General features: G+C 41.3%; 1 protein-coding gene across 1 annotated transcript in view; it reads right to left on the bottom strand.

Annotated features, from left to right (window-relative positions):
- The window catches only part of neto1l (neuropilin (NRP) and tolloid (TLL)-like 1, like), a 102,761-nt gene that overhangs the window by 23,220 nt on the left and 63,515 nt on the right, over positions 1-16,026 (bottom strand). Inside the window, exons 5-6 of the mRNA XM_061713226.1 lie at positions 8,101-8,142; positions 7,633-7,760 (exon numbers count right to left, since the gene is read on the bottom strand). Of these exons, the coding sequence (XP_061569210.1) occupies positions 7,633-7,760; positions 8,101-8,142 (170 nt within the window). The remainder of the gene's footprint in view (positions 1-7,632; positions 7,761-8,100; positions 8,143-16,026) is intronic.

The raw sequence follows: 16,026 nt of genomic DNA on the forward strand, positions 1-16,026 counted from the left end.
ACAACAATGTTCTTTGAGGCAAATTATATACTTCAACACAATTATACAAACAAAACAAATGTTGATGTGAACTTGCTCCTGAGTGCATGCTGGTTTTTATGTTACTTGGATATAAGTATAATTTAATGAATATGTTTTATTTTATGGCTTCTTATAAAATCTCTTTACAGCCACACTGATGTCAAAATAACACACGCTGGTCTAATGTGATGACAACACAGCAGTAAATTTGCTGCAGAGCTGTCACTTTTGGCAACAGCCCATGGCCATTACTGCTTTTCTGCAGGTATGTCTGCCCCTGACATCTCTCTCCCTGCCATCTGCCATTTCACCCCTCAACTCCAGCCCGTCTACACTGAGACCTGCCATAAAATGCATTATTAAGTATCTTTCCCCTTTCCCCTCCCTTTTCGTTTTTCTACTTTGTACCCAGTTCTGCTGCTTTCTCTCTGGAGTGCTCCGGTGCAGTCTAATTAGAGCCTCCGGTATAGGATGTCATTATCTCTCTACTGTTTCTGGCACACGGGGTACAGTGCAGTACTGTATCAGCAGAGGGGGAATAAACGCCTTGCCCGGCTCACAGCGCAACCACTTGCACATATACGGTGATGGGGTTGGGGGGGATGGAGAGATGGTGGCATTCCTTGCTTTGCCTCAATGCAGTAATGCCAGCATTTGACAAATAAACCTGAAGTCACATTTTCTATGTTTCATGACTGCTGCAGTGCAGGTGAGAGATTCCAGACTGCGTGTCCCTGAAAACAGAGTACTGCAAGCAACTTGATTTGCTTTTTTTTTTTTCGTTTATCGGTGCCAGAAACTGTCAGCATTCTGCCTATATCTTGTCCTGAATGGCACTTCTGCAACGTGAAATATGACAACTATTTAGATCAAGTGAAATACTCCTGCAAGGCACATATGCTCCGTAAACCCGTCATGGACACACACATGGAGGTACAGATGTGATGCACGCAAATGAGATTTTTTTTGTCTGAATATATATTTTAAAAAATTGAATTCAGTGAGAGAAACTGAATTAGAGATCAATTCTACTTAAATAAATAAATAAAATTGGCCGATACATTGATTAGGGTCTGTACTTCCTTTCTATAGTATACAGTAACTGAGTGCTGATGATTCAGATCGTCTGAAGGTGGATGGTGCTGGCTTGTAGTTCCTGTGGCCTTGAGTTTTAAAGCAGATGAATGTGAAGGACGTTTCGGAAGGCAAACCAAAGCACTGGCAGGAAATATGAAACCCGAGTATGCCAGGTAAGAACAGCTGCCGTGGTCATGAATCACACTAGAACAAATGTCACCTGGCAGTCATATTACAGGCCAATGTGTGCATCTGTGTGTGTATGTGTGTGCGTGCGTGTAAGTGTGTGTATGTGTGTGTACCAGAGAGATTATAAATTGGCAGTTTTGCATGTGTTTTGCAGGGGAGAGGCCCACCTAGATAGGGCATTTTGTTGGCACAAGCAGTGGATACTTGATTGGACTGGGATCTGAAAAGTTCAGCCACACCATGGGCTCTTTATTGTGCAGCTTTTTATAGATGTATTATCCTTTAGGAAAATGTTAGTACTAGTGAATGCCAGGTCTGCATCAATGCTAAGACGGTGGCACTACTCAAACCAAACCGATGCCACAAACTAACGTAGCAGAACATTGAAATGTAAAGTGCTGATCTGTGGCTGGCTGATTTGGTTGTCTAAAATGACAATCCTCAGTCTGTTGTATTGTAAAATACAGGTCTATTTAACCTCACCATTTCCTGTTTCAGTGACAGTATTATAATACAGGAGTGTACAATATGATACTATATAACACTATAGTGTTATAACTAATTTTGTTTCAGAAAGAATTCTTCAAGATATAAAAATCAAAGTGATAAAATACAAATTTTCTATAGAATCAAGTTTTGAAAATGTACAAAGAACAGGATCAATGCTATTTGAGAAGTAGATTTACCGCAGTCATGGGTTTTGTACATGTGAAGATCAAAATCAATTCATAAGGACACAGATGAGAGGCTGTAGCATGGAACAAAATGCATCTTTCCTCTGTTGCTGCTGCATCCTCGAGAGACCTTTCATCTTGCAGCATTAATGCAGCGTCGGTAACTCTGGTACATTAGATATTAAGACAGTGATAGTAGTAGTCCTGTAGATAAAACAAAAGCAAAGCCTATATGTGTGCATTCCTTTAGTTTGCTCTATTAAAGAGCAAATGTATGAAATCCTTCCCACTGTCATCAATGAGGGATCCTTAATTATAGTAGCTTTAGAAATTACTGTTACACCTAAATTGTACATTAACCAGCCATAATGGTATGACCCCTGATGGTTAATGTGAATTAACACCACACACCTTGTTACACACCAGTGCACCCTGGGATTCACATGAAAGCAGTTTTACCACCTACCTAAACAGCTGGGGCATCGTTTATAAGCGTTGTGTACCCTGACTTTGTACGCAAAAGGTTGTGATTCTTTTTTTTTCTTCTTCTTTTTTTACCTTGTCTGCACACATATTAATGGTTGATACCCTGCTGGTAAAAACCTAAGGCATATATATGTGCATTGTTACTATATTTAATATATATACAGTATATATACGCATACATACGCATACACATACATATATATACACATACAAACCCAGTGACTTTTTTTTTCGGGGGCGGGGGGGAGGAGGGGGGTGACATCCACTGCTAAACCAGGAAGCAAGAACACACGGAGGCACACGTCGAGCACTGGAAATCTGCAACAAAAACCACAAACGAAACACGAAACCGACACGGAGCCGACCAAAACACGAGCAGCAATCGACCCAAATCTCGAGATCTAATCACAGTCTGAGCTAAGTTACCGCTAACTAACCCCAAAACTACAGAGCAAGCATGCAGGTGAACAAGCCAGTGTGTATGTCTATGTGTGTGTGTGTGTGTGTGTGTGTGTGTGTGTATATGTCTGTGTGGCTGTGTGTGTGTGTATGTATGTGTATGTGTGGCTATGTGTGTGTGTGTGTGTGTATGTGTGTGTGTATATGTATATGTCTGAGTGGCTGTATGTGTGTGCGTGTGTGTGAGCGTGTATATGTATGTGTGGCTATGTGTGTGTGTGTGTGTGTGTGTGGCTATGTGTAGCTATGTGTGTGTATATATGCATGTATGAATATATGTATATGTGTGTGTGTGTGTGTGTACGTGAGTGTGTGTGTGTGTGTATATATATCTATGTGGCTATGTGTATGTATGTGTGTGGATACGCGTGTGTGTGTGTGTGTGTGTGTGTGTGTGTGTGTGTGTGTGTGTGTGTGTAATTATCCTATCAAATGAAGTGTATCTATAGTAGGGGAGGGGGGGGAGGCAACCCCGCCACCCGCGAGACCAGAGGCCGACAAGGAAGAACCCGGAACCCAGGCCACCAGCAACCCCACAGAGGGCGAGAAGAGGGCGGGAGGCAACCCACCGCCAGCGAGGCCCCCCCCCCCCAGTGGCAGCCGTGGAGACCCGCGGGCGGGGCCCCCACAACACGGGAAGAGGCAGCCAGGGATCCCGGCCACCCAGTCCATGCCGGACACGTGGCCAGGAGGCTCTCACCCCCCAGGCCAACGACCCCCACCCGGCGAGGGGCCAACCTGCCCGGAAACACTGATCCTTGTAAACGACCATTTTGGAGGTGAATTTGGTGAATTTAAGCCACATTCATCTCGTGCACTTAACCATTCATATCACACTGAGGCCAGCAATATTAAAGATGTGTCCCTGGATTGAGCCATACATCCCATAAGCATGTTGAGGAGTACTCACGAGGATGAAGGACACTGCCAAAAGTGAGTAAAATTACTTAAACAGAGAAACTTTTATTTTTCCAAAAATGCAGGCGATCATTCAAAACAGCGTCTCTACTCAACCAAATAACAGACACACAAAACGTCATGACACCACAGCAAACAATGTATATATAATAACATGAAGGCTGGTTGTAAATGATGTACAATACGGTGCCCCTACAAGCACTCATTTAAGAGTTACAGCACAGTATGTTCATACGTACATCTTTAAATTATACAGCGATGGCACTTATTGGTACATTAACTGTGACAAGGTGTGTGTCAATTAGTGTAATTACTGAGTAAACATATAAATACTGCAGTGACACTCATGCATAATGCTTCACAATGGATGTGCTGGCACTGCTTGGAGATTACTGTGTGCCAATGGCAGGATCAGGATGGAGAGAGTCTTTAGAGACCATGATGATTTCCTGGCCCATGATGAGTACTGGCTGATATGCTGATCTAGATTTCTAGATCTATGTGCTGAACTGCGCTCAGTATTAGATCGACTGACCCACTGGAACCATGCAATCCTGGTGTATCTGCAGCTGTTGACCAGCTCTTTCCAGCAGGAATTAGGTGACAGCTACACTGATATGTGTTCGATATGATCAAAAATATATGAAAGCCTCTTTGGGTTAAATTAAATAATTGTATAAAATTCTATCCTTGGTCTGGAATATATCAGCCGTCCCTGAGCACAACAATGCTAGCCGTTTTGGATTGAATTATTAAAATGAGTCCTCCACACATTACGTTTCCTTATATTGTGGGAGAACAGGCCAGCACCAAAAGGGAAGTTGCAGCAATGTCTGCTTTCCCAAATGTAATCGGCGTGATTGACTGCACCCAGATTGCTATGAGGGCTCCGAGTGAGAACAAATTTGTCTATATGAACCATAAAAAAGCGCATTCGATCACAAAGTTATTCGTGTTTCAAACATGGTTCTGACAAATTTAGTGGCACGGTGGCCTGGGTCAACAGATGACTCATTGATCTTGATGCACAGCAGTGTAGGGAATAGACCGCAGGCGGGTGTGATGGCTGGCTTCTTTAGTAGTATGTACAGACACTCTAACAGTTAAAACCTGATTCTTAATTACTCTTCTGGTAATACTTGCAGGTGACAGTGGCTACACCCTGAGGCGCTGGCTCCTCACTCCATTTGTAAAACTACAGAGTGCAGAGGAGGTGCGCTTCAATGTGGTCCACGCTTGTGCCTTTTCAAAAACCGGTGGGGGTGCTTGGATGCATCAAGGGGCAGACTGCTGTACCACCCCAAAACGGTGTGCAGAATCATCTGGCGTGTGGTGTCCTGCACAATGTCACTTCACAGATTTGTGAAGTCCAGTTCATCCTGGACTTCCTTCACCGTGCTGATTGTGTCTCTTTGTGTTTGCAGGACGGCGTCCATCAGCACTTGGCCGCTTCCACGTGCCACATCTGCCCCGGGCTCACTTGTGCTCAGGCAGAGCATCTCTGCAGCTGCGGAGTCTTTTGTTTAAAGATAAAATGTATTTAACGAACAGAATTTATACTTTACAGGTCTCCTCTGTGGTTTCCTCTGTGTCTCACTCCATCTCCACCACTATGCCACACACTTGCAGGCCCGAGTATGGAGGCTATTCTTGATGCAAGAGGTGTGGGATAGGTTGTGCCAGGGCCCCCACCTGTGGCAGACACACTCTGGCGGCGGCATGCCATTTTCCTCTTCGCCTCCACCTTCAGGTGTAAGCATTTCTTTTTGACTTCTGGCAGAGACCTCTCAGTCACATCATTCACCGCCGCAACAACGTGCTGCCACTCGGCAGCCTTTCGTTTATTTGTGATTCCACCACTGTGACCCAGTGTAAATAAAATGTTTATACGAGCCTCCACCTCACCAACAGGCACCTTGACTTCAGTCACTGTGAAAATTGTTTTTTGAAAATTTTCTTGCCATATATCCACTGGCTTATTTTTTATGCAGCAATATTCAGGAGGTACTTTGCATTGACCGTTTATGGTAGAATGTGTTTGTGTAAAGGGTGGGACATTGGCCTAATTCACCCGGCAAACTTCCAGGAAGAGTTTTATGAATCTGAATATTATTTCACACACGCAAACTTTGGGGTTTGGGTACACGTACACTTTTAGTGAGGATCGTGCGCACGGTTCTATAAATGAGGCCACTGGTCATCACTGCAACCCTTAAAAAACATTTCAGGGAGTGTTATTTAAAATCAATGAACAGTGTAATTTGTACTTTCTTCAAGAAAATACTTTTAACCTATTTTTGTGACACAATTATGAACATATACCCATATTTCTCAAATTTCATAAATTATTGAATAAATCTGTTCCAAATCAGCTTAATCAGAAATGTCAGTCAGTCAAAATTTACATCACATCAATACACAGAGGCAGCACTGGTGGAGAATACCAACAATTTCCTCATGGCCTCACACACCAGATTGTGTAGTAGCAGTAATTCATCTGCTACAACCGATCACAACATTCTATGAAAGAGGCGGGAAAATGTTTTCTAGAGTAAACAAACCACATCAGAGTGGTTTAAGTCAAATTTATGTGAGAGCTTCCAAGTTGTTCATGTCAAAAAGTCTTCCCCAAGAACCACATTTATTCATGGTGTTCCACAGGGTTCTGTATTTGTGCCAATACAGTTCTTTTTATTGATCTGCCTCTGATAGTATTTATACTAATAGGCAGTATTAGGCAACTGTGCATAAACTCTTATTGTTAGGCACAACACCAAGCTGTACCTATCCATAATATAACTGTTTAGCTCATAGTTAAAAAAAAACCCCAACACATTCTAAGAACCGTTCATTCAAAAAAGTAATATTGCTGAAATAAGACTTGTCAGTGAAATAGCTTTTTATGAAATGGTATTCTATAAATAATATTGTCATGAGATGGACTGAGCTGAGTTAGTTTTAAATTGATTATATTTCTTATTAGATTGGATAGTGTTTGACTCAAATTGGAATACATTTGATTGCTTTTAAGTATAACTGAACTGAACTCTTTAGTTGGGTTAGAATTGTAACACGTCTCTACAGCTAACATCTGTATAGTGCTGAGTGTTGACTTTTGTTCTGAAGTGGTACTATAGAAATAAACTGAAAATAAACAGTTTGCATTGTGTGTGTTGGTGCATGCAGGGTTGCATTGGAAACACTTGCAGGGAAAACAAATGCAGAGTGGAGCAGGCCTGAGGGTCAAACTGCACGGCAACACTATTTCATCAGCGTCAACTCTCCCTACTTTCTCTGCCTGACTGGTCTACCCAAGCCCCCCTCTCCTTTTCTACATCTATATCTTTTTCTCCTTTTCTTTTTATCCCTCTGCTCGTCTTGGCAACAGCATGCAGATTAAAAAAAAAAAAAATAGGCCTGATCCCAAGTAAACCCTTTTACTTATCTGCCTGACCATAATGGAAGAAACTTGTCCTCCCAAAAGCCACAATCACATAGAAAATGCAGTAATTCACATGTGATATCAAAGCCTTCTGATGCAACCCCTAATCTTGCAACACGTTTGGAGGAGTACTGAATAAAAGCAGCTAATTAATAGGAAAACATACAGGCTGATGTGAAAAATGTCACAAGGAATGGCAAGGAGACTAACTGCTCTTTTCAGCTGAACAATGGATTTTCTGGTTTTGATGCCATAAACCAAGCTAATGGGAGCATAATTTAATTCCCCAGTTATTTTATGTGACATTTCAAACTTGTCTTTAAATTGAAATCACAGTTGGATGGGAGCATAATTTATGTGACTAACCTTGGAACGTGGTGGCGCACGGATGTACCATTTACAGTCGACAGCTTCAGCAGCGCCAGCCTTCCCGTCTCTTATGATCTGGTGAGACTCAACGATGCCTTCTGGACCAACCATGTCGTACTGACAGGCTGAAACACACACACAAGCATAAGAACACACACACTCATACACATATGTACAGGAACTGCATGACGACTCTGCTTCGTCAACTTTTTTCTTTTTTTATTTCCACACATCGAATTTGAATACACAATGAAATGAATACAAATCTATCTAATCCTTTTGAAGTTATTTTGAATTGTGGATCGTTCCCAATCAAAACCAAACTTTGAATCATGGCCCATTATGAAAAATCAGTATCAAAATATGTCATACTCAAAGATTTTCAGGCCTTGTCGACACAAATGAGGTCAAAAGAGGAGAATAAACAAGCGGGAGCAGAAATAGAGATAGAGGGAGTGTACCTACAAGGCAGAGGTGGCGGTATTCCCATGTCTCCAAAGTCTGGATCTGAAGAGAGAACACAGGGGGGGTAGCAAGGGGGGAAACGGGGGCATTCATTTTTAATTGATGATTACAGAATCCGAAACTTCACCAAAGAAAAAAAAAACAACAAGCGTAACAAAGCAGAGAGGAAAGTCCTTGCGTTTAAACATATCTTTGATATACGTATCATTTTTCTTCATGTGAATCTTTCCATTTACAGTTTTATGGACAATTTCTGGTTAAACATTCCAAAGGAAAACACTGAAAAAACTGTAAAAGCAACAGTGGAACAATCTAAAATTACATGTCATAAGTTGCATGTGAAATCTCCACCCATCTTAAAATGTATACACACTTCATCCTCGCTCAGCTGTGGGGGTGGAGGTACGACCTGGACAGGTCACCAGTGTATCCCAGGGCCAAATATAGACAAAATGTATAGAGAATCAAAGTGATTGATAGCTATGCTATTATAAATGACATAATAAAATCAATTAAAGCTGCAAGCAGCGATGAACGGGCCCTCGCACCCTTGTGCACATTCAGGCATGTTGCAGTGGAAGTGCTTGTATGACTTGCATGTAGATTCTTCAGGCCTGGACATTTAGCGGATGACACCACCCAAGACTCTCTATGTCAAACCATTCAAAAGTTATGGCAGAAAGTAGGAACTATCAGATATCGACCAATCCGAAGAAGGGGCGGGGCTAATTTGCACCAATTATGTTCAAGGACTCAATACCTAGTCCGATGACACCACCCACGAGTCTTTATGTCAAACCATTCAAAAGTTATGGCAGAAAATAGGAACTATCAAATATGGACCAATCAGATGAAGGGGGGGGCGCGCTTTTTGGTGTCTATCGTCGCCACGGTAACGCTTTTGACTGAGAAAAGTATAATAGTACGTAATACGCATCGTCGCAGGATTGAGACGCACATTTTGATGTATAACACACCTGGGTGCACGTTACGGTTCGGGTGAAGAAACGGCCGAAGAAATCTAATAAATTGTGCCAAAATTACATGATTAATTCAAAATGGCCGACTTCCTGTTCGGTTTCGGCCATGGCACCAAGAGACTTTTCTTTAAGTTGCGACATGATACAGGTGTGTACCGATTTTCATGCATGTACGTCAAACCATATTGTGGGGCTTGAGGCACAAAGTTTTCTAGGGGGCGCTGTTGAGCCATTAGGCCACGCCCATTAATGCAAACCCTTAAATATCACATTTTTCGCTAGGCCTGGTGGCTTTTGGGGCATGTTTAGGGGGGCAAAAAGGCCCTCATTTCGTCGGAAGAAGGAAAAAAACGAGAAAAAACGAGAAAAAAAATTCCTACATATACAATAGGGCCTTCGCACTGTCAGTGCTCGGGCCCTAATAATACTGAAACATAATCTTGGAAACTGTGGTTTATATTCGAAAAGCAGCACACCAGCTTGGTGCTTTTATACTGCAGACGCTACTATACTGACGCTATTTGCATCCTGCAAACTCTGAACTACATTTTCTGATAACATCCCTGTGCTCAGTGTGCTACATATACTGTATGTTAGTATACAAGTCATAAAATTTGATATTATTTACTTATCAAGCTGGAAAGTCAATAGATCAATGTTTTTTCAAGCTGCTTTTCAAACATCCTGTGTGTCCCACTGCCCACGTCTCTGTATTGTTGTTTCTTCTGACAAGTGCCAATCAAACTGGCAGTCTTCTACATGAAAGGCTTGTCAGAGTTTGCAGTTTTCGCCCCTCGCCAAATGGAGTTATGTCTGTGATGTTCCCTTATAAATAACACAAGAAACACAACGGTCATAAAATGTCTGTGTGTTCTGAAACCCTGGCGCTGTATACTCTCTGGTGTCTTGTATCTCAGATAGCTTGATTAAGTATCTCATGTATATGTAAAAGTGTATGGACACAATTTTGTAACTACGTAAATGAACATTCTGCTCAGAGACTGGCAACTCGTCCAGAGCGTACCCACCTTTTGCCCGGACATGGTAGGGATTGGCTCAGACCCGCGTGACACGGAAAAGATGAAGTGGGTATTCAATGCAATTCAATTCAAAAACACTTTATTTGTCCCCGAGGGGCAATTGAAGGGATGGAAGAGTGGATGGATGCTACTCAGACTGATGCAGGCCTCAGGGTCATGCTGCATGGCAACACTATTTTGTCAGCCGATGTCTCATTCTCGTCCGGCAGACAGTTGGACAGGAATGTGTATGTGACATACTATGGCACGACTACATTTAGTTTCCACCTCACTGAAGCTTTGTCAGTGTTCATGTGAGAAATAGAGCTGTAGAGTGATACACAGTTGTCACAGCAGATGACTGGGATAAGAGTTCAAAGTTACTTTGTATGTTTTTTTCCCCCCGACAGGAGGGAAAAAAGAATAAATTCTGACGGTGATTAAATAATGCTTCAAATTACATTTACGTAATATTTTAACCTGGAAAAAAAGGAACAGAATAACAAAATAACTGAGTCACAGTATAGTAAATGAGAAGATGATTCAAAAACAGTCTGAAACAGACCTGATAGGGCTACATAAAAAATAAACAAAGTGCAAACTTAAAAATAAAAAAATCTAAACCATCTTACATCGGTTGCCCTTCCAGTGGATGTTCGGTGTCTCTATCTGTCAGGGTTGCAGCTGTGTTTTATATAATTTGCTGTAATTAAGTTTCGTATAATAACACCAGGTACTTTTTTCCTGGTTTAAACTGGCTATGGAAACCAATGATGTGGCTTTCATCCAAAGCATCCGTGGTTTTTGGAGACGTTACAGTCAAATTGTGCAGGCAGAGCCGCAGAGTCACTGCCAGGTCTGTGTTTATCTACATTTCATTTAACACTGCAAGTCTCCATGAGAATACAGCAGGTTACATGTTTTCTAACATTTGGATAAAAACTCCTCTAAGCTACACATTAAGTCTTATCTTTGCTCCATTTATCAGGGTCAGAAAGAAACAGAACCAAGGCTGAGCAAGAGATAAATGTACCCAGAGAAGTATGAAATGCCCTTGGGAAAGGTTGTGTAAAATTTTAGTACAAAGAGTACTATTAATGTAATCTTTCACCAAACCTTTATCACTCAGAATAAATTCAAAATAAAAGCCGAGCGATGGCAAGGCTTCATGTGGAAGGTACGTTTGACATGGGAGCGCTAAAGTTCTGAAAGTCATCTTGAAGCTGAAGGTTTTTGAGCGGGTTTTATGTGTAATATTGCAACAAATTACATCAACAAAGCTGCCATGACTGAGCCATGTTGCCTTTCCGGCTGGTTCAACACCACAGCCTCTTTTCCCTAAAGATTCAATGTCAGTCTTTAGTTTGACATTCCAATAAAAGAAACTGACAGTTTAGACGTTTCTCTTTTTTCATGTCATCATTTTTGCTTGCTTGCACTGCATTGACTCATACCACGATATCCAGCATCAGCTTTGAATAAAAAAAAAACAAAACGTCCACATTCATATTAATCCTGTTTAATTCCAGCCTCACGACAAAGATATGCCATGAGTTGGGATCTGCAGGCTGCTCTCATTTGGGGATAGAGCTTTAGACATAGAATACACATTTTCTCACACACACACACACACACACACACACACACGCACGCGCACGCGCACATGCCCACGCACACGCTTCCCATTAAATCTGATTGTTCCTTGCTAAATCATGACGTGGCTGCCTCTGACTGAGCTTAGTGTGGAAAATGAGGTCTGATTGCACAGCATGAACACCTAGCCTAAATGTCACCGCTTTTTCCCTTTTTCCTTTTTTTTCCCCTCTTGTCTGTATGTTCTAATTTTCACGTCTAGACATGAGTCAGAGCTCCGGTTAGTGTGCCCGGAGAACACGATGAACACCTGACAGTGGCGCACACCTGCTGACAAAACACCAGATGTTTAAAACACGTAAATGTTGGAGGGTGACATCCGCTGCATAAACCACAACCAGAGGAGAGTGATTCTTGGCTTGATTACAGAGGCTCTCAAGAGGAGAGTCAGAAGATGTGAATCTCCTCGTATGAGGGAAAGAAGATGAGCTTGCTGAATACCTGTGACAAATCAATGCAATAAAAGTCAGTCATGAGACGTGCTCAGAGTATATTCAAGAGCTTCTCCTGAGGATTTACTGCTCTTCTCTCCTCATTAACTGTTGCTCCTCTTTAAATCAGAGAGGTTTCTTTTTCACACAAATGTAGAGAACATTTATTTCACTTAGTTAAAACGTTACAGTCTTATGAAACTTCAACATTTTATGTTCAGTGACAAAACCTGTGTGATCAAACTGCACTAAGCAAAGGACTTTGCTCAATGTGGTTTTGCTGTGTGAAATATCAAGACTTCAGCAGCAATCTGCTGAATAAAACCCACTGTTCCCACTTAAAACGCTGAAAGAGCTGTACAGATTACAAGCAAAATGTATATATTAAGTGTATTCATAATACTAAATAGTTTGCTCTTTTAAGAGCTTCTATGGATTTTTTCAATTTATTTTGGTCAATTTAAAGCTCATTTGATGCACAACATTTAAAAAAAAAAAATCACAAACACAGCCAACCTACATCGAGTCTGACAACTTAAGCTCCCCCGCTATGTAGAATAAAACATTTCCAGATTTAAGCCCACCACAGTATTTGTCTTGCAACGAAACCAGTCCATGTGTGCATGCTCAAGCGGAAACAGGCTCAACTCTTTCCTGGAAATATAACATGTAGGCATGCAGCTGCTGCTTTATTATACAGTATGCAGGTTTTGGAAGGATACAAAGTATTCCAGAAGTCGTGAATCGAACTGGTGCAACTACATCATCTTTTCCAAATGCTTCTGGTTCTGATCCCTCCACATCAGAGCGCAACAGCTGTGTTTAAAAACTGAAATTGGGTCTGCAGTCGATTAAAAATATATTTCCAGTGTCAAATTCACCAGAGTAGTGTGGATGCAGCTGTATCCAATATAAAAGCTTTACATTTTTAAAATAAAATGTATTCATGTTGATGTACCATAACTTAATGTAATAAAAAACAGCCTATTTTGGACTGACAGTGAAGGTGTATTGATATATATTGCTAAGGTGAGATATCCACAGGGTAAAACGGTTCCTCTACGCTGCAAATGTGTGCCCTAAAGTACTAAAAAACAGCTCCAAACTCCAAATTGAAACCAATTATTAACCCTCCCCCAAGCCCTGAGATGTGGTGGCCTTGAGAAATTACATTTCTGCCCTCTGTTATGTTTGTCCCATATGGGATACAGTAGAAATATATCAATACAATAAAGAAAACAGAAAATCCCCACTGTTACACATTTGGACTGAAACACCTGTGTCTTTTTGCTTTTATTCTGACAAACAGAATATTTCTTAATGAATACTGCACATGTTGTTTTTTTTTAATAATGGTTCTCTCTTTTTTCACCAAACATGTTTGCATCCCTGTTATAAAGTATTCAAATTTGCGAAGGAGTCAAGCCAACGTTTTGCTTTGTTGCAACAGTTGACGGTCCAAATCCACGCCATGTTCAATCAGCCACCATAAAAAGGTCAAGAAAACACAAAGATATTCACATCTGACAAATTATAACCAGTACTGCATCACGGCTCAGAGTAACAAAAGACTAATCAAGACTTAGTGTTCATGTTAAAGTAGAAGGAGCAGTCACGGCCTGATTTTGTCTTCTTTCTGGTAATGACGGCATGACTCGCTGTCAATGAAAGATTCTGATGTCCTTTATGGAGCAGCTGTGTATCAGAGTAAACATGCTTGTATTTGCAACTGACATATAACCAGATTGTTACTGTAAATGTCTGACAACATTATGGGCATGATGCCTGCTGAGACTGCTTCTTCTTGTGTCTTATGCATCATCCCCATTTTGCCGGATCATTTCAAATGATCATTTCATCTGTTAGTGCTACATTTTTAGCTTTTTCAAGTATTTAGATATATCATTTAAATTAAATGGTCATATTTATCTACTGTACTTCAGCTTGAGTATTGAGAAGTTGGGCTATTACAACTATAAAGAGCATAGGAACAGAGAGGAACATGAGCCAGAGGAGGGTGAACGTTAATGAATAAAATCCTTTCTACAGGAAGCCTTTTTTTCAAAAAAGCTTTTTTTTACCATCTCTTTTGATTTGCTTCTTAGTCAGGATTTTCTTTGCACGCACTATGGGACCCACAGATTCCCATCCATTTCTGTGCCCGAGTTCCCCAAAAGCAGTCTATCTAAGCTTTGGTTTGGAAAAATCACAAACACTGACAAATAAATGTTTGTAGAAATCTGTTCTAACCCACTCCAACTTTAATATCCCCCCACTCATCCGAGGGCAGCTCCTTCTCACTCAAGAGCACGTTGCCTTCTTGCTGCAACTTACCTCCTATAAGCACTTTTACTTGATTGAGCGTGATTGCTCCATGTTATTACACTGCAGCTGTCTGGCACCCAGCCATGATGTTGTTGCTGTGTTGGTGACACTAAAACAATTTTTTGCTTATCAATAGTTGAACCCAGATACAAAAAAGGGGCCAGCCTCTTAAGACCGTTCAGCATAGAAAAATAGGAAAAAGAGTTCCCAAAATAACATAGTACGTGTCTTTTATGTACAAGTGGCCAACAGCAATATGTGTTTTTACAGGGCTCATACCTGACTGTTTCTTGGCTTGCCGTGAGTGTCTACATTCGAGGCTTGTTTCCTGGCAACATTATCACAGTTACCAGTGAAGCTCCAGCTTGATATTTAACATACAGATATCAGAGTGGTATTGACCTTCTCATCTAAAACTCATCAAGAAAGCTAATGAGCATATTTCCTAACTACCTCTCCGAGCATGTCGCTCTGTAGCGCTTTTAAAAGCTGCGTCCTCTTTCTCCATTCCCCTGTTGCCATTCTCATGCCTGATGCCCGTTAAGGTGGGAAGAGCAAAACGGAAGCGAGTTAATGAAACAGTGACCTTCAGGTGATCTCTTCTGGTTGTGTCAGAGATTTATTATTGGGCTTTGACATCACATCACTTACTACGATCACAAGGCCAAACAACTAAGAGGAATATGTGCATGTATTCCGGTGCATGCACTCAAGCATACTTGCCGTCCACCGTTGATAAACACAGTCACAACGGTCCGACTAAGCTGCTGCTCTGCCTTTGAATGCCTCCTGTTGAGACCCTTGACCTTTTTAGACTGCAGCCCCTGAATTTCAATCACGTAGACTCTGTTCTTCCCACCATCCATCACCCACTCTCCTTCGTTGTCCTCCTTAATTAATTGATTCAATCAATTACACCGATTGATAAAATGATTGATGGACTACTTAAAGTACATGTATTGTCTCCACAGCAAATGATTTACCCTTGCTATGGATGCCTCTGTGGGGCTGCATGAGTAATCCTTACAATAGTGTAAATATGACATGTCTGAAGCACCACTGTATGCTGCTGCATTAACACTAACACATCAGCAGGAGAAGAGAGAGAGGTTTGATTGCAGCTTGGAGAAATTTGGAATTAGGGTGTTTTTTTTCTGCTATATTTACCAAAACCTTTCTATGCCACCTTTTTTAGCCCTTGTAGAAGGCTGAATTCACACCCTCTTGTCTGTTCTTTAAAGCCACCCTATGTAACAAAATCACTTCTCACCACATGGGGGCTGCATATCACAAAAAAGTTAATGCGTCATGCACCTGGCATAAAACAGTGCATCTCAAACGGGACAAAGTGCTACTACAAGACAGGTTAGCCTTTCCACACTCATTAGCACAGTACTGCAAGATGCTCCTCTGTTAGCACAGCAGATCTTTATCCCCCATGTGTTCACAGGTGGTATTGCTACATAGAGTGCCTTTAAACACTTCTAAATCTGTAATCCACTGATGCGTCTTGTATTT

The sequence above is a fragment of the Cololabis saira genome, chromosome 22 (assembly GCF_033807715.1).
Source record: "Cololabis saira isolate AMF1-May2022 chromosome 22, fColSai1.1, whole genome shotgun sequence".
Classification (NCBI taxonomy): domain Eukaryota; kingdom Metazoa; phylum Chordata; class Actinopteri; order Beloniformes; family Belonidae; genus Cololabis; species Cololabis saira.